The sequence below is a fragment of the Oryx dammah genome, unplaced genomic scaffold, assembly GCF_014754425.2.
Source record: "Oryx dammah isolate SB20612 unplaced genomic scaffold, SCBI_Odam_1.1 HiC_scaffold_25, whole genome shotgun sequence".
Classification (NCBI taxonomy): Eukaryota; Metazoa; Chordata; class Mammalia; order Artiodactyla; family Bovidae; genus Oryx; species Oryx dammah.
The window spans coordinates 85,615,586-85,635,627 of NW_024070209.1; the positions used below are offsets into that span (position 1 = coordinate 85,615,586).

Genomic DNA, 20,042 nt, shown 5'->3' on the forward strand with positions numbered 1-20,042 from the left:
AGCTACTGTTTTCCCAGTAATCGATCTTGGGGAAACATTTTGTCCATTAGGTTCTTTTAATTCTCAGTCTTTGGTCTTACTGCTCTCAGCACTGAAATCCAGTAGATCTTTGCAACTTTAGCTTCTACTCATTGCTTGGCATTTTTCTTTCTTATTCTTGAATATTTTGTGGTGATGGTGCTTTTTTTTCCCTTTCAGTGGGGCTATAACTTTTAAATCTCTCTTGTCATTTCTGTGCATTTGAAAGTAGGGAAAGAGACAAATAGTGTTAATTTTCTTCATTGCTTTGAAGTTTTGGTTGTAGGCTTTTCCTTAATATGTTTTATTTTTTAAAGTTTCTTTATCTCAGTTTTAATATCACTTTCTAAGAATCAGTGTTGAAATAAAAAAAAAATTACCTCCTAAGGTTTATATGAAACTGCTTAATGAGGATGGTCATAGACATAGGGTTTTAATCAAGTCTTGAGCTAATCCAGCAACTTGATCTCAGCATCAGTTTCATATACTGAAAATACTGGTATCTTTTAATAATTCAGTATTTGTTTTTTAAAAATAGTACTAAATAGGATAAGTTTCAAGTGTAGAAATTTATAAATATAGAAGTATAAATGTAAACATATTTACCCCTGCATTATCTTCTGATGTAAATTATTAGCAAATTAACCTATTAGTATTATTCAAAAACAAATGCTACCAAAAAAAACCCTTAATGTACAAATGAAATAGTATTTGATCTTTAAAATATGGTTTACAAAAACAAAATAGTATTACCATTGAGTTGAGCCACTGCTCAAGTATTCTAACTGCTGAAAAAGCTCTGACTCTACACTAGTGGAAGATATTATGGGGAAATATTTATAAACTGTTTCTAGTTTTTTTTCTGTTTATTTATTCTTTATGGAACTCCATCTCTCTGTGATGACTTTTGGGGAGGCTGTAAAGTAAGCAAGGATTCAGTCCTTTTACTGATGTCAAGCTGTAGTTTTGTTTCAAAGAAAGTTTTCTTTGTCTTATATGGACAGTATGAAGTGTACAAATGATGTTTCTTGGGAAAGTCTGAACTAGAGGAGAATATTCTTATTAATAGAAGCTTCTGCCTGTCAATTTAAATGTTTTCTCCTTTGTGGAGATTTTTGGAAGTCCTGTAGTAGAGAACCTTTCAAATGAATGTACCCTTTTTGATTTGAAATGTTAACACAGAGTATAAATCTGGATATATCTAAAAATATGTGATTCAGATTTTGTATTTTAAACTTACTAAAATATCAAAATTATACCAACAAAAATATATTGATATTTTGGTACTTATAAATAGCCTAGTATGCTAAAATACTAGTATGAAAAGTAGTTCAGCTATCCTTGAGAGGGAATTTGTGGGTTGAGGATGGAGGAAGGGTGTCAAAATGTGAATGTAACAGTCTCAACTTGACTGGAAGTTGTATATTAATTTTTAATGTATATTTTTCTTTCAGTTGAAGAGAATCACTCGTTTCAGTGTATCTGCATTAATGATATCAGTGGGGTGTAGATAATGTTCATTGTGATTAAAAATATTTATAGCTTACTGTTAACACCTCTACACCATTCTCTATAGAATATTTTCACAAAGTGTTGACATGTTAACAGAAATTGAAAATATGAAATATTACTTGTAAATAAACATAATATGTGCAGTTTTTCTAAAATTAGTAAAGTAAAAATTCAAGTTTCCTTTGTAAGTTTTGCATGTGTTTGTCCCCACATTTTCTTCCTACCCAGATCCTTAAAATCTCTCTTTATTACTGTTTCATTTCCTGCAATCCTTCAGCTTCCTTCTTTACCCTTCCAAGCTTCCACTGGTGGTTAAGATGAGGGAGATGAGTTTAAGTATATTGAACCTCAAAAACTTAGGAAGTATTTTGCTACATCATTTTCTAATAGCAAGGCCTTGGGCATGCCAAAGTGGCTTAATTTTTCTAAGCTTTGTTTCTTTTTTAAATGAGAATATGTCTTTTTCTGCCTTCCTCAGAGTTACTCCCAGATGAAGCAATATATGCACTAGTGTTTTAGAAATAGTTTCCTTCATAAGCATATTCCCTCCCCTGAGTAGTTTGAGACTTGGTTTGTTTCTTATTAGTTTTTTTCACTCCCACCAAGGTACATGTATGTACTTTTCCCTATTTTGCTTATAAATTTAATACATGCTTGTAGAAAGTCTAGAAAATACAGAAAACTTAAAAAAAATAGAAACCTGAACATGCCTCATCCTGTTTTCATGTTTTTAAGGGAAATTTAGTTTTGAACTTCACTTTCCTGAGGGTAAGGATAGTTAGTGTCTCACTTATTTTTAGATTTTCTGTTCTTCCCATGTACTAGGCACACAATTAATGCTTGTTGAATGAATGGGAACTAAAACTTATTCTAGATGTATTTCTTAAAGTCAAAAGCTTTGTAAAACTTTACCGGACATTCGAAGAGAGAAAAAACATCTGACTCACAAGAAATAATAGTGAATGCACCTTTTAAAATGACCTTTTTCTATTGGCTAAAAGTACAGTGGAAAATATGATAGGATCAACCCTAATATTCTCTGGCAGAAGTTAGGAAACTATTTAAAGCTATTGCACTGGGAAATTTCATATCAAAGTGGATTGACATTTATTAATAGTGAGAGTAGCACAGTAAAATTTAAAGGCTTTTTGTCTTGAATGCTTGAAAATTGTAATAACTTTTCTTTCCTCTGTTTATTTTTTGTTAAACAGGATGGCTTAAATTCTTTGGTCCTTGATTTGGATTTTCCTGCTTTGAGGAAAAACAAAAATATAGATAATTTCTTAAATAGATGTAAGTATGTGTAAACTTCATATGTGATGAGAGATTTATGTTTAATATCATTACAGTCCATAAACTTTTAAATTATTAAACATATTTTTAGTTTGCAATTTGATGTATTTAAATACTAATATTTTTTATTTTCAAACCAAAATTGGAAAACCAATTAAAGTATGTGAAATAAAGTTCAAAATTTTATATAAATTAAGGCTATTTAAGAGATGGGAATACCAGACCATCTGACCTGCCTCCTGAGAAACCTGTATACAGGTCAGGAAGCAACAGTTAGACCTGGACATGGAACAACAGACTGGTTCCAAATAGGAAAAGGAGTACGTCAAGGCTGTGTATTGTCACCCTACTTATTTAACTTATATGCAGAGCACATCATGAGAAATGCTGGACTGGAGGAAGCACAAGCTGGAATCAAGATTGCCCAGGAGAAATATCAATAACCTTAGATATGCAGATGACACCACCCTTATGGCAGAAAGTGAAGAAGAACTAAAAAGCCTCTTGATGAAAGTGAAAGAGGAGAGTGAAAAAGTTGGCTTAAAGCTCAACATTCAGAAAACTAGGATCATGGCATCTGGTCCTATCACTTCATGGCAAATAGATGGGAAAACAATGGAAAGAGGGACAGACTTTATTTTCTTGGGCTCCAAAATCTCTGCAGATGGTGACTGCAGCCATAAAATTAAAAGATGGTTGCTCCTTGAAAGAAAAGCTATGACCAACCTAGAGAGCATATTAAAAAGCAGAGACATTACTTAGCAAGAATGGTCCATCTAGTCCAAGTTATGGTTTTTCCAGTCGTCATGTATGGATGTGAGAGTTAGGCCATAAAGAAAGCTGAGCACTGAAGAACTGATGCTTTTGAACTGTGGTGTTGGAGAAGACTCTTGAAAGTCCTTTGGACAGCAAGGAGATCCAGCCAGTCAATCCCAAAGGAACTCAGTCCTGAATATTCATTGGAAGGACTGATGCTGAAGCTGTATCCTTTGGCCACCTGATGCGAAGAACTGACTCATTGGAAAAGACCCTGATGCTGTGAAAGATTGAAGGCAGGAGGAGAACAGGATGACAGAGGATGAGATGGTTGATGGCATCACTGACTCGATGGTCATGAGTTTGAGCAAGCTCCAGGAGTTGGTGAAGGACAGGGAAGCCTGGTGTGCTGTAATCCATGGGGTTGCAGTCAGACATGACTGAGACTGAACTAAACTGAAGACTTAGCTTTACGTTACCCAGAAGACTTAATGAGCTTTATGTTTGTATAAATGTAGACATTTCAGTCTAGTTAAAGAAAGATAATATGATAACAATTATTGCCATAGATGTGGTAACTTTTAATAACTTTTAATATTTACCAGTATTGATGTTGCAGTGAAGTTGTGAATGAATTGAATTCTGAGAATTAGAAATTCTCAAAATAATTGTGTACACTTTATGTGAACAGTAAGCTTTTAAATTTGGAATTATCAGAGTCTGGGCTATTTTCCTAATTGAAAACTTACCTATAGCTATCAAATCTACAGTATGTAATTAATGTTTTTCAAAGAAATAGGTTACCAGAATTCATTATGAAGACTAACCTTGTATAACTTCATAGCAGCTTTCTGCCATGATTTAGAGTGTACTCCAGGATTGCTTGGGTTATCACAGTTTCAGCTGTCATCTAACTTGCTACACAACAGACTTAGAAACAGCATTGCTTAAATACTGCTTTTTTGATAGTCTTATACGTGTTAAGCCATAGAGTTTTCATCCTTTGACATAAAGTTTATGTGTCTTTAGATTGTTAACAACAGCATTTAAAAACTGATAGTTTTAGCTGAAAACTAAACCCAGTCTTTGAAATACAAATTTGTTTACCAACATGGTAATTATTTTAAAATGTTGTTTATAAATATGGTGATTGATATTATGCTGATCTTTTTATTGTAGATGAGAAAATTGTGAAAAAGATTAGAGGTTTACAGATGAAGGCAGAAGACTACGATGTTGTAAAAGTTATCGGAAGAGGTGCTTTTGGTGAAGTCCAATTGGTAAGAAAGAATTTGTTTTGTTTTTTTTTATTATTTGTTTTGATGACATGGTTTTGTGAAACATTTGTCAGTGGCCCTAGAGTGAATCTTATTTTTGTGTCCAACCATGCCAGAAAATTAGCATTATGAGTTTCATCATTTCATCTCTTAAGTGCATCAGTATCTTCATCTATGAAAGGAAATAATTATACTCTAAATACCACCTCTTTTACAGCTCTAAAACATTGGGATTTAGAATAAGGCCAAGTTGGCTTCACACATGATCTGCTTAGCAGTTAATATTCTTTCAGAACTCTCTGTTTTTATTATGTTCAGATTCATAACATCTTTGCCTAATTAACTGACATTTAATATGAAAAACCCAACAAAGGCATTTTAATATTTGAAAGAAAATGTAAAATTTGCCTTTGCAGGGCAAAATGATAGCACTAGGAATACTTATAAATGTTTGCAGACATTCCAGACATTTTATTTATAGTATTATATGAGGAACAGTAATGTAATAATTTCTTTTTTCATCACCTGAATATAGAACTTCTCTTTTCTTTTTCTTATAGTTAAACTATAAGGGTCAAATTCTTTTTTTAACTTAGAGTGCTTTATTCTCCTTGATGGAGCACCGAGAAAAACTGTGTGCTAGCTTAGGTTTCTCTAGGAATAAGTCATGACAGAGTAACCCCTGTCTTTTTCTTTCATTCCTTGTCTCATTGATAGACTTATTGAATTCGTAGATCAAGATAGTGCAATAGATGTAGTATATATCTATAAGATATTTGAAAAGTCTGATATACTTGTGAATATGTGGAGATGTATCAATGAATAAGCATATGGGTAGAGAGCTTTAAAGTAAGTTAATAACTGTTGTAGGCATGAATGGTTCCTTGGACACAGATCCCCAAGGACAGTTTTTAGAATTCTTTCCTGTCCTATTAAACATTTTATTAATGACTTATATTGAGGCAGTGGTGACAGGTTGAATTACTTTGTAGATGAGTTAAAACTGGAGTATGAGGATGATTTTAGAAGATGAGCCAAACCCCAGAAATCATCAACTGGGGAGATAATTAGCCAAATAGAATAAATGAAATTTAACCAGAATAATTACCTGTACTTGGATATGAAGAATTCAAGGAATAGATTGCTAAACAGTATGTTGAAGAATGATTATTCTTGAATGTAAATGAGGCAGAAACCATTGGTGATATGGCTACCCCAAATAGTAAAGTTTGGACTTCTTTAATAAATTTCTAAGATAATACAGATAGGTTTTCTCTAATTTGAGGTGATTGGGCCATACCTGAATATTTAATTCATTCTAGATGCCCTGTTGCCTTGTTTTAAAAGACATGTTGATGGAGAGTATCAAGGAACAAATAATGCTCAGGGACTTGAAATAATGCCACCTAGGGTATTATTGAAGGAATTGAGATGTTGATTTGGAGTAGATTTTAAGAATGGGCTGCCTTGGAAGGTAAAGAGGTTTTGTTTTATTTTTTGTTCTTAGTGGAAGTGCTGAAGCTTCAGCTAGCAGAATGCTCTAGTGGGTAGGGTGGGAGATTAAAGTTACATGACAGTTCATATGAAAGTTTCTAGAAGAGAGGGAAGTTATAAAGTAGTTGAATCTTAGCTCTACCGTGGCCTAACTCAAAAGACCATGAGTACAGGCAGATTTCTCAATCACTCTGAATTCCAATCTGTAGAATGCTGATAGTAATACCTGTGTCATGGAGGTTGTTATAGGAAAACTAAGTGAATTTAAAAAGTAAGCCTGGTTGTAGTATTCTCTGAGTGTTAACCATTGTCATTATTTGCTATTTGATATAGAAGTCATACCACATGTATTTGAAATAGGCACATTGTTTCTTCATGCTATATGATTATGGAAGAGACCCTAGAATTTGACGTCGTATTTTTGGAGAGAAATGTGACAGACCTTGACTTGTCATGTTTTTGTGACAGGGTGGTCATTGTTCCGTGTTAGGTTACCGCAATCATTAAAATTTAATATGTTAACGAAGTCTTCTATTCTGTTGTTAATTTCAATCCTATATTTCATTCGGCCACAAAATATGCAGAAACAAAGTTAAATGTCTTTAAAAATGAAAATTATTTTAACATTCCATTAATCTGATGACCTGACCTGAAAGTTTGTACATGTTTGTTGTGGATTTAGTTCTTGGTTGTTACCTTAAGCAGGGACTCTTCAAAAGAAGGGTGAGAATAAAAAGGAAAAGTCGAGGTGCTTTCCCCATTGCCTTTTGAAGTTGATTTGTATGTTGTAATAAATTAGGCAGTTGTGTAGGGAATGTCCCATGTTTGGCATATTTTTATGATTATGTTTTTCTGTCATCTGAAGAAAGTTTTATAGTAGTGGGTGCAACTGTGTCTTCCCTTATGAAATGCTTTTTGTGATCAAGTTAAAAATGCATTATCACAGAGGACGTACCATTCAGTTTCTACAAAGATTCTCATTGTAAAAGTAACTCTGGTATGTCACAGCAGCTATTCCATAGTGTAAGAGCTAGAGTCAGGCTGTTTAAAGTTGAATTCTGACTCTTTTGCTGACTAGCTGTGACGTCAGACAAATTACTTAATCTCTCCATGCCTTAAATTTCTAATCTGTTAATGAAGATAACAATAGCATCTATGCCTCATGGGATTACATGGCAGTAGTAAATGTGACAATATATATAAAGCATTTGGAACAGTTCCTGGATTATAGTAAATACTTAGTAAACATTAGCAGTTAATTATTAGATATAAAATGGCACATTTATCTGTATCTATCAATGAAATATTTAATCAGGATCTGTTATGTCCCAGGAGCTGTGGTAGCCTCTAAAGATAAAACAGAATAACCGCTCAATCATGTCCAACTACTTGCGACTCCATGGACAGGGTCCTCTGTCTATGGAATTTTCCAGGCAAGAATACTAGAGTGGGTAGCCGTTCCCTTCTCCAGGGTATCTTCCAGACCCAGGTATCGAACCCATGTCTCACCCTGCAGGCAGATTCTCCATGGTCTGAGCCACCAGGGAAGCCCCCTTGCCATCTGAGCCACCAGCGAAGCCCCAAAGATACAGTAAGATAGACTCTTGCAAAGAGTTGGAAGCAACTGAAGCGACTTAGAGCGCGTGCGTGTGCGCACACACAGACACACCCACGCGCGCGCACAGACACACAAAATCTTGCTGAGAGTGGTAGCTTTGTGCAAGAGATGAAGAATTTTACTTTAAATAGGTAAAGTATTTTTAGATTATGATAAACGCTATGAAGGAAAAGATCTGTATGCTATGAAAGAGAATAATGGCGGAATGTGCCTTATTCACATTGGGAAGTTGGGAATGCCCTTGCTGTGAGAAAGTGACAGTTAAGTTAAGGGGGTTGGCCACATGAAGAAGTGTGGATGGAATAGGGGTCAAAATACATAGGGAGTACTTGTGAAAGTGGCATAAATCAGGAAAGTGACAAGTCATTTAACTTATTTGGGTGTAGATTTCCTCATCATAAGAGGCATTTTTTTTGTGAGTTGAAAAGTTCTATAATCCCAGCAAGGCAGAATTTGTTTATCTTATTGTCTTAAACGGTTTTTTTTTTCCCTATCTACCAAGATGTACATTTAACTTCTGTTTTTATATCATGAAAAGTTGGTAACAATATATGATTTTATGTATAAAATCCTTATTGTTTTTGGATTATATTCTTTTGGAATATTTTGTCACATCTAACGTTTGTGGAACATAGTATGATTCAGTATAGTATATTGATTAAGAGCATGGACTCTGGAGTGAGACCTCTCAACTACCCATCCTCTTTGTGACTTAGTATTCTCAGTTGTAAAAAGAAGATAATAATAGTTCATTACTTATAGAGTGCTATGAGTGTTAAATGAGCTAATATATGGAAAAGATCTAGAATAGTGTCTGACACATAGTAAATAGGTAATAGATTGTAGGATAAAATTGGAGCCTTCCTGGAAAAGCAGTTAAGTTCCTTTTGAAGACTCATACACTCATTTCTTTTTAAAAATTTGTTTATTTTTGGCTGTTCTGGGTCTTTGTTGCTCTGTGGGCTTTTCTCTAGTTGTGGTGAGCAGGAGCTACTTTCTAGGGGCAGTCCTCAGGCTTCTCATTTTGGTGGCTTCTTTTATTGTGGATCATGGGCTCTAGGACTTGATTCCCAGGCTTAGAGAGCACAGGCTCAGTAGTTGCGGTGCATGGGCTTAGGTGCTCTGACAAGTGAAATCTTTCCTGGATCAGGGATTGAACCCATGTCCTCTGCATTGGCAGTTAGATTCTTTACCACTGAACCATCAGGGAAGCCCTACTCATTTGACGTATTGGCTTAACAAAACATGTTTTTATAATTAAGGTAGTTTAATGTTCAATTTTAATAGGTATTTTTGCAGAAAGTACTCTGGTACTGTGGAAAAAAGAGTCAAGGTCATCCACTTTTGTTTCAATTCTATGGTACATAGGTTTCCTGTCATCAGAGCTTTCATTTCTTTTATCTTCGAGTGGCACTAATAATAGCACTTTTATAAGATTTTTTTGTGAGTACTAAATTATATTATGCATATGTGGTACTTATCCAGTAAATATCAGCTGTTATCATTATTGTGACTTCTCCATTAAGATGTATCACAGACATCTAAAACGTGAATTAGAACACTTGATTCCTTCTCTAACTTTGCTCTTCCTCACCAAATCTGTTCCTTCTTTTACTTTCCCATCTTAATAAATAAATGGCTTTAGCATCAACCCACTTGATGCTCAAACCCCGAAATTAGGGGTCATTATTGATTTCTCTTCCCCTTATTTCTTATATTTAATTTTTCAGTAAGTCCTGCTCATAATATTTCTCTAGTCTCTCCCCTTCTGGGGAATATTCACCTTTCTCCAAGATACCTAGTCAAGGATTAGGGCCTGCTTTGTTCCTGCTTTGTTTTTGACTTTTGCTAATAGTTTCACTGTTGTACTGTTGATTTTGGATTGGTAAGTGCTGATGGAGAAAATACCAAGACTATGCTTATTAAATCTTCTGCAAATTCATGCCACCTAAGCTCAGCTGAACCCTTGTGACTCAGGCAGACTGTTCTCCCCACATTTCATATCGTTGTATTTTCACATAGCACTCTCTCCCCCAACTTGGGTATGATAGAATCAGTTGTCAGGCTTTTCTAACATACATGTTTTGCTTCATTCTGTTTTCTTTATTTCCCCCCTTCTCCATGATGAGGTATATGAAAAATAGGAAGTATAGATCTGTCTAATATGAACTGATGCTAAATTGATCCTTCTAAAATGTATTCATTGTACATATCTTGGTATTTTATGGCTCTCTTGTCTACTGAATGAACCAAGAAGTGTTCATCCTGGCTATCTAGGCTCTCTTTTAAGACATCAGTTAATCTTTTTTACTCTTATTTTCCATTATGCTGTTCACTCTGTCCACTCAAGGCTGATATGAGATGAGGGTTTTTTTTTTTAATCTCCTACTAACTTGCTTTTAATTTAAATGATTTTAAACTAAACTTTTAATGTGGAACCAACCAGAAAGAAAGAGCATATGGGAAATGATACTCTAGTACTTGACAGATTTTTTTTAGTCCTCTTTGGGAATAAAACAGTCTCCTCTCTAGTTATAAGGTTATTTCGGATTTGTTAAAATTTTATCTCCCTCCTTCCATCTACAGTGGAAACCTCGGTGGCACAGAATAACTATTCCAGATCTCTCAAATAGATGCATTGAGTCTTATTGTAAAAATAATCTTAAGTTTTACATTAGAAATCAGTATTATAGCCTCAAATGGGAAATTGTGGTTAGAATGATTTTCAAAAGTTTTTTTCCATAAGTGTTCTAGGACCTCAATGTCCATTTTAGGATTTTTCCAAGCATGTCTCTAGCTACACTTAAGAATGTTTCATCTACTTAAAGTTTTTTTAAAAAGTATATATTAGCTATGCAAAACATAAATATAAAAAAATAAAAATCTCTCAGAATTCTATCAGTCGAAATAAAACTGTTAACTGTTTTGACCCTTGTTATCTTATTTTTTAACTTTTTTCCCCTCTATTTATATAGAGTCATTGCATTCATCCACTTTTAAAATTAGAAGTAAGGAATATAGTATTCTTTTTACTAACAAATAGAAACATTGGAAGAAAAGGAACATTTTTGTCCTTTAGGTAACCATAGATTAGTGACATAGGGGAGACATATGTAAAGCTTCATAATAGAATGAACTGAGTTCCATTTGGCTATAGTGGAATTAGTTAACATTTTTGTGGACTGTGTTCCCTGTGCTAAGTGTTTATATTCATTATCTTATTTTATCTTTGCAACAATTCTATGAGATTCTTAAGTAGATGAATTCACTGAACTTTAGCGAGGTTAAGTGAGTTGGCCATATTGTTCATAAATAGCTGGAACTTTTGCCCAGGTTCGTTGACATCTGTGTCCATGCTTTTAAGCAGTACTCTCTGTACAGTGTGATAATGAATCACCAGTGTATCTGACTATTTATCCATCCATATGGAATAAAGGAGAAAGCTAGAGAACAAAGGGGAATATACAGAGTTGCTAAGGGAGATTATAATAGAATCATTCAGAAGGAGATATCCTCACAGGGAAGGTCAATGGAAACCAGCTCTCCTAAAATAACAGTGCTTTATTGTAGTACTTTGTAATACTAGTACCAATGTATTTTAAGGTATGAGGCAGACATTTGGCATGAATACAACTATTGCCTCTTAATGTTTGTCCTGTAGATCAAGTCAAAGTCTGCATCCAGTGGTTTCTGTCTCATGTGCTGTGAGCCTGTAAAGTGTCCTGAAGTATCCTAGGATGAAATTCAGGCCTCAATAACTAGTGTCTAACCAAGTTTTCTTTATTTATTAAAAGTTTTATAGATCTTATATAGCTATAATTTTGTTAAATTGGATAATTCCAGCATTGTGCTAACCACTTGGCAGCCTCACAAATGAAAGTTTGTATTCTGTTCTTAAAGGAACTTATGAAGCAGGCATATACATAACTAATTATGATATTAGATTATTGGAGTGGGTAGTATTTCCCTTCTCCAGGAGATCTTCCCAACCCAGGGATCGAACCCAGGTCTTTCTCATTGCAGGCAGATTCTTTACCAGCTGAGCCACAAGGGAAGCCCAACAATACCGGAGTGGGTAGCCTATCCCTTCTTCAGGAGATCTTCCCAACCCAGGAATCAAACCGGGGTCTCCTGCATTGCAGGCAGATTCTTTACCAACTGAACTATCACGGAAGCCTCATGTAGCTATAATTTTGTTAAATTTGTTGAATTGGATAATTCAGCATTGTGCTAACCACTTGGCAGCCTCACAAATGAAAGTCTGTATTCTGTTCTTAAAGTAACTTATGAAACAGACTACTAATTTTGATATTAGATTATCATAAGCATTTTGGAAGCATAGAAAGGGAAACAGTTTTGCATAATCACCAAGAGTGAAGTCAACAAGTATTTTTTACATGTTCAGAAAATCATCTTATGTCTGTGTTCTTGTTTATTTGAATGAATGGCTCCTTCTTCTAGGTTTCTTTTTGTTTGTTTAATTAATTCATATATAAAAGATTAAGCATAAATACATGTTTAACTATTTCCTAGTAGCTAACAAATATCTAGTTTCTGTTCATTGTTGTTGTTCAGTCACTCAGTTGTGTCCGACTCTTTGTGACCTGATGGATTGCAGCACTTCAAATTCCCTGTCCTTCACAATCTCTGCTCAGACTCTTACCCATTGAGTCGATGATGCCATCCAACCATCTCATCCTCTGTCCTCTTCTCCTCCTGCCCTCAATCTTTCCCAGCATCAGGTCTTTTCCAGTGAGTCGGCTCTTCACATCAGGTGGCCAAAGTATTGGAGCTTCAGCTTCCTCATCACTCCTTCCAGTGAATATTCACAGTTTATTTCCTCTAAGATTGACTGGTTTGATCTCCTTGCTGTCCAAGGGACTCTCAAGAGTCTTCTCCAACACTGCAGTTCAAAAGCATCAGTTCTTTGGTGCTCAGCCTTCCTTAGGGTTCAACTCTCACATCCGTACATGACTACTGGAGAAACCATAGCTTGGACTAGATGGACCTTTGTTGGCAAGATGATGCCTCTGCTTTATAATATGCTGTCTAGGTTTGTCATAGCTTTTCTTCTAAGGAGCAAGAGTCTTTTAATTTTGTGGCTGCAATCACTGTCCATAGTGATTTTGGAACCCGAGAAAATAAAGTCTGTCCCTCTTTCCATTTTTTCCCCATCTATTTGTCATGAAGTGATGGGACTGGATGCCATGATCTTAGTTTTCTGAATGTTGAGTTTTAAGCCAACTTTTTCACTATCCTCTTTCACCTTCATCCAGAGGCTCTTTAGTTCCTCTTTGCTTTCTGCCGTTAGGGTGGTGTCATCTGCATATCTGAGGTTATTGATATTTTTCCCGACCATCTTGATTCCAGCTTGTGCTTCATCCAGCCCAGCATTTCTCATGATGCACTCTGCATATAATTTAAATAAGCAGGGTGACTGTATATCACCTTGACATATTCCTTTCCCAATTTGGAACCAATCTATTGTTCCATGTCCTGTTCTAGTTGCTTCTTGACCTGCATTCAAGTTTCTCAGGATGCAGGTAAGGTGGTCTGGTACTCTCATCTCTAAGAATTTTCTAGTTTGTTGTGATCCACAAGTCAAAGGTTTTAGTGTAGTCAGTGAAGCAGATATTTTTCTGGAATTATCTTGCCTTTTTTATGATTCAGTGGATGCTGGCAGTTTGATCTTTGGTTCCTCTGCCTTTTTCTAAATCCAGCTTATACATCTGGAAGTTCTTGGTTCATGTGCTGTTGAAGCCTGCTTGAAGGATTTTGAGCATTACCTTGGTAGCATGTGAAATGAGCATAATTGTGTAGTAGTTTGAACATTGTTTGGCATTCCTGTTCTTTATAGCATGATTCTTAAAACTCTCGTCATGGTCTGGATTAGGCATAAATAATATTAGGGTATAAATTAATTGGTTATTACTATTGTATGATTGCTTTCTCTAATGAAGTTAAGCAACATTCAAAATCTAATTTGCTCTTAGAATAAGTGAACATTTGAAGAATGGCATAAGTACAGAAGAGAGAGTACCTTAGCTGTCTCTCTTTAATAACGTAAACTAAAAAAAAGGAACTTTTATTAAAAGCTCTGCTGGCATGAGCATTTGCTTTGCTATAATTTGCTAAGTAAAAATCTTGTCTGTTCTGGGGAAGGGAATGGACTAGGATTGTTCATTCCCTAATCCCACACTCTGCAGTCATGTTTTTGTATTGCTTTCCCGTGTATTTATTTCCATCATTCTGTAAAAGGCATAGCACCATACAAATAGAAGGAATTGTTATTTCAGGTTAATAGTTTGATATTGAAAATGGATATAATCTATGACCCTCATCATAATTTATTTGGCCCTTTGCATATAGGATTCTTTTCATGTAAACTGATGTCAAAATACTTTGAGTGATATAACCCATTGATATAAAAACCCTTGTAATTATAATATGATTGAGCAGTTTTTATCCTGGGCTGTATTTTCATTCGATCCATATTGGCTTTATTTATTTGTTATATGAAGTACTGAAAAGGGATATTAAAATTTCCAGCTGAAATTAGGATTTGCCTGCTTCTTCAGTTCTGTCAATTTTTGCTTCATGAAGTTTTAAGCTCATTTATTAGATGCAAGCATATTTAGAATTTTTAATGTCTTCCTGATGAATTATACTTTTTTCTGAATTATCTTCTTTATCTCTTGACTTGTTGTCTATTTTGTCTATTATTAATATTCTACTATTAATTCTACTATTCTACTCTATTATTAATGTTCTCCTTTCTCATCCTTGCTGTTTGCATGGTTTATCCTTTTCATTTTTAATGTGTTTGATGTTATATTTAACATATATGAGGCTATGTTTTGCTTTTTAATTAATTTGAAGCCAACTATGCTCACCACTGTACCACCAATGCTGCTTTTTAATTAATTGATAATTTCTGCCTATGAATTGTATGTTTAGCCCATTTATATTTGCACATACTTTAGACTTTAAAATTGTCTCATAGGCCCCTAAGTCTGTATACATTTTCATTTATTCGTTTTTCTCTTTATTCTTCAGATTGATTTGTGTTAGGTTCACTGAATATTCTTCTTTTTTAAAATAATTTATCTATTTTTAATTGGAGGACAATTGCTTTACCATATTGTTGGTTCCTGCCATACATCAACATGAATCAGCCAAAGACTATCCCTTCCCTCTTGAACCTCCCTCACATACTGAATATCCTTTTATCTCCAGTCTCTGTTAAGCCCATCCAAAGAATTTTCCATTTTAGTTATTGTTCAGTTATAGAATTTCCAATTGGTTCTTTTTTTAAAAAAATAGTTTCCATTTTTCTGTTGGTTTTTCCTTCTATTCATTCATTAAAACTATTTTTTCCTTTTTTCCTTTAACATACTTTTTTTTTGGCTTTTGAGCAGATTTGAAAGAGATATTTAATGTGTTTGTTAGATAAATCCAGTGTCTTTTGGGGCTGTTTTCTGTTGACTGCTTTTTTCTTGATAATAAGTCACATTTTTATTTTTGCCTTTCAGGTGATTTTTAAATTATGTACTGGTCCTTTTGGATATATGATAGAGACTCTGGATTTTATTTTTCTTTGACAAGTGTTGGTTTTCATTTTAATAAGCTGCCCAGTTACTTGTTGATAACCTTTTAACTTTGGAGCCTTAGTTTTTTACTTTGTAAATGTAGATGTGTTTAAAGACCAAGTTGTTCCCAAGTCCTTTTAAGGACTGTACCTCCAAACTCTACTCCCTTTTTGATCTTTTAGGGTTTGGTATTATAAAACTTTATTAGGTGGTGCTAGAGTAGGCCTTGCTTTAGAGCATGGTTCTTTCTCCTAAGATGTCTTGTCTGGATGCCCAGGAAACCATCAGGGTTTCTTCACTCTTTTTTTTTTTTGGCTAGAAATTGAATGAGTCCCATATTAGAATATAAGCTCAACAAAGGTAGGGATTACTCAAAGAGGAAATACCAATGGTATACCAGAGAGCAACTGCTATGCAGCTGATAACAAAACAGGGACAACAGATGTTAAACAGTATTACAGAGACAGACAATACAAGGAAGCAAAAACAAATTGAGTTCTCAGGTAGAGAACAATGAGGTTATTTCTACCACATCTGTAGTTAACTTCCTTCACTGAGTCTTGAACTCCTCAAAGTCAGCGGTGAGGGTTGGAATTAACTTCTTCTGAACTCCTGTTAGTGTTGATATTTTGACCTTTTCCCATGAATCATAAATGTTCTTCATGGTATCTAGAGTGATGAATGCTTTCCAGGTTTTTAGTTGACTTTGCCTGGATCCATCAGCTGAATCACTATCTACAGCACCTATAGCCTTACAAAATGTTTTTCTTAAATAGTATGACTTGAAAGTTGAAATAACTCTTTGATCCACAGGCTGCAGAATGAATGTTGTGTTAGCAGGAATGAAAATAACATTAGTATCATCGTACATCTCCATCAGAGCTCTCAGGTGACCAGGTACATTGTTAATGAACAGTAATAATTTGAAAGGAATCTTTTTCTTTGAGCATAGATCTCACCAGTGGGCTTAAAATATTCAATAAACCATGTTGTCAACAGATAAGCTGACATCTAGATTTTGTTGTTCCATTTAGAGAGCACCATCAGTAGATTTGGCGTAATTCTTACAGGCTCTGGAGTTTTGGGAATGGTTGTCTCAGCTAGGTCCTTTGGATAACTTGCAGCAGCTCCTGTATTAGCACTTGCTGTGTCACCCTGCTCTTTGATACTACGAGGAAAGTTCATGGGCAGCCAACTTCTGCTATCTTCCGACATCTCTTCTATAGCTTCCTTATCTCTCAGCTTTCACAGAACTGAAGATAGAGTCTTGCTCTGGATTAGCCTTTGGTTCATGGGAATGTTGTTGCTGGTTTGATCTTCATCCATATCAACAATAAGGCTGTTTTGCTTTCTTATCATTTATGTGTTCATGGGAGTAGCACTTCTAATTTCCTTCAAGAACTTTTTCTTTGCATTCGCAACTTGGCTCACCGGTGCAAGAGGCCTAGCTTTCAACCTGCCTCAGCTTTCATCATGCCTATCTTACTGAGCCTTATCCTTTCTAGCTTTTGCTTGAAAATGAGAGATGTGCAACCCTTCCCTTCATCTGAGCACCCACAGGCCATTGTAGGATTATTAATTGGCTTAATTTCAATATTGTTGTGTCCCAGAGAATAAGGAGGCCCAACGTGAGGGAAAGAGGGGAATAGTAGGTCAGTGGAACAGTCTGAGCACACACAGCATTTAAGTTTACTGTCTTATATGAGCATGGTTTGTGGCACCCCAGAAAAATTGCTGATCCCAGATCACCGTAACAAATATAATACAGTGAGAAAGTCTGAAATATTGTGAGAATTACCAAAATATGGCACAGAGACATCAACTGAGAAATGCTATTGGAAAAATGGCACCAGCAGATTTGCTAAACACAGTGTTGCCACAAACCTTCAGTCTGTAAAAAAAAAAAAAAAAATGATGTAATATATACAAAGTACAGTAAATCAAAGTGCAGTAAAACAAGGTATTCTTGCAAAAACTGTCAGACCAGAGTGGTATCAGTGGAGATAGTTAGAAATGGTTGGTTTTGGAGACTGTTTGAAGGTAGGACTGATGTGATTTGCTGATGAACTTTATGAGCTGTATGAGAAAAAGAGGAGCCAGAGGTTTTTAGCCAGAGCAGTTAGGAGAATGAATATGCCATTTACTGAAATAGAAACTATGGGAGGAAGAAATTGAGGGGTGAAGATGTGGAGTTTGGTTTTGGATATCCTATTAGGTAATGCAAATGTAAATGTTAGCAGTTAACTATTTATTATTGATTATCCAATAGATGTCAACTATTATAAATATTCATTAAATATTTATTGGTTCTGTGGTAGAGTTTGCTATGTTATATTCTAGGGATTAAAATGATGGTCAAAAATAGACGTTGTCCTTGCCCTTATGGAATTAGCAGTCTAATGAAAAAGGTAAGAGCTGATCAAATAACCATATTATTGGTGGTTCTCCCCCTTTTTTAAAAAAAATAACCTTTTAAATAAGATACCTAAAAAGAAGTAAGGATGACTTAACAAAATCACAAATAACCCTTGGTATCTAAATTTATTAGCTTCTTATGTTCAAATTGTGTTGGATACATGTACATATCCTACAGTTTTTTCATTTAACAATGTCTTATTCTTTAAATTGGTTAGCTTACTTAATATGAAGGAATGAAGCTTCATGAATTTGGTTTTATTCAGATGAAATGAGGTAGTTTTATAGTGAGTTTAGCATTTAAAGGTATAGTATATTTCATGAAAAATTTAGGCTTTTTAGAATTTTCTCCTCTCATTAAAAATGTTATGTTTTTGCATTTTGTTAGCTAAAGGTCATTTTTTGTTGTTGTTGTTGTTAACTAAATCTTGAAGAATAGCATTATAGTATGATCTATTGTTCACCATTTTCTCATAAAATTAAAGTATTCTTGTGTTAAAAATCAACAGGTTCGTCATAAGGCATCACAGAAAGTTTATGCTATGAAGCTTCTTAGTAAGTTTGAAATGATAAAAAGATCAGATTCTGCTTTTTTCTGGGAGGAAAGAGATATTATGGCCTTTGCCAACAGTCCCTGGGTGGTTCAGGTAAGCAGACTAACTTTTTATATGTTTATTTTCCTTTTTTATAAGTGCTTATTATTAGTTAGAATTGATTTTGCATTCTGAAAGTCCTATATCTCATTCACATGACAGTGTAGTTAGTTTTAATAAGATCTGATTCATTACACTTGTTTAACCTTCTAAAGCAGTATGTCATTTAGACATGATAGATATGATGTAAATTGTACAGAAACAAGTACTACTTGCAACTTTGTCTTTTTAAATTCCTTTTTAAAGAATTGAGTTACCAGTATGCCATTGTCCCCCACTTATTCTTTCTCATGATTTGTATGATTGTATGATAAGAACAATAGTTCCTCTTGAAAAGGAGAAAAAATTCTACAGTAAAGAAAATTCTCTTTCAGTCCTTTATGTGTTACCTGTAGTGTAAGACAGTATTGGGATTCCTAATTCAGCCTTTTATTTGACTGTGAAGTAAGTTTATTTTGCCCTTTTTTCAGTTATATTCCTCACTGGCTTTAGTTTTCTAAATTTGTTTTTTGTGCTAATAGCTAATTCTGCAGACATTTTGGAGAAGGCAATGGCACCCCACTCCAGTACTCTTGCCTGGAAAATCCCATGGACAGAGGAGCCTGGTAGGCTGCAGTCCATGGGGTCGCTACTAGTCGGACACGACTGAGCAACTTCACTTTCACTTTTCACTTTCATGCATTGGAGAAGGAAATGGCAAACCACTCTAGTGTTCTTGCCTGGAGAATCCCAGGGACGGGGGAGCCTGGTGGGCTGCCGTCCATTGGGTCGCACAGAGTCAGACACGACTGAAGCGACTTAGCAGCAGCAGCAGACATTTTTGGTCGGATGTCATGAGTAAACTTAGATATATATCAGAGCATGTTCAGTATGCTTAAATGATCCACGAGTTTGATACCATGTTTGTGGAAGGCTATTTGGAAATAAAAGATTTGCTTCATTGATGACCATGTATTTTAAAAACTCATTACCATTGCTTTTTTTGTGTGATGTTGAGTTTCACCCTTCCTCCTCACTTTATTTTTTAAATGTAGCCAGTAGCTAGAAATTCCGGATATGTTTAGTTAATACTAAATATTTTGTAGCAGATTATGTATCATGGTAATCTACTTGATTAAGAAGTGATGGTAGCAAGGTATTAATCCACTTTTAGCTTTAAATTGCTTTCATAGTAGCAGATTAATTGCCAGTTCTAGTTTCATTTTGTAAATTTATATCTTTGATTTTAATTCTGCAGAGTAGACCTGTAAAAACTGTCTACTGAGATAGTTAATTTTTGGAAGCATATCAATAGTGAAACATTGCACAGTTGAAAAAGTAATAGATGATAATCCTGGTTATCATTTGTTTATCTCTGATAAAGCACATTTCATGTACCATCATATTTACATGTATGAAATGTGTGACTTTTGGGAAA

At 34.8% G+C, this 20,042-nt stretch overlaps 1 protein-coding gene across 7 annotated transcripts in view; it reads left to right on the plus strand.

Moving 5' to 3' along the window:
- The window catches only part of ROCK2 (Rho associated coiled-coil containing protein kinase 2), a 133,133-nt gene that overhangs the window by 44,671 nt on the left and 68,420 nt on the right, over positions 1 to 20,042 (plus strand). For all 7 annotated transcript variants that reach the window (XM_040224900.1, XM_040224901.1, XM_040224902.1 and 4 more), the window contains exons 2-4: positions 2,742 to 2,823; positions 4,759 to 4,859; positions 18,482 to 18,619. In XM_040224900.1, coding sequence (XP_040080834.1) covers positions 2,742 to 2,823; positions 4,759 to 4,859; positions 18,482 to 18,619 — 321 coding nt within the window. The remainder of the gene's footprint in view (positions 1 to 2,741; positions 2,824 to 4,758; positions 4,860 to 18,481; positions 18,620 to 20,042) is intronic.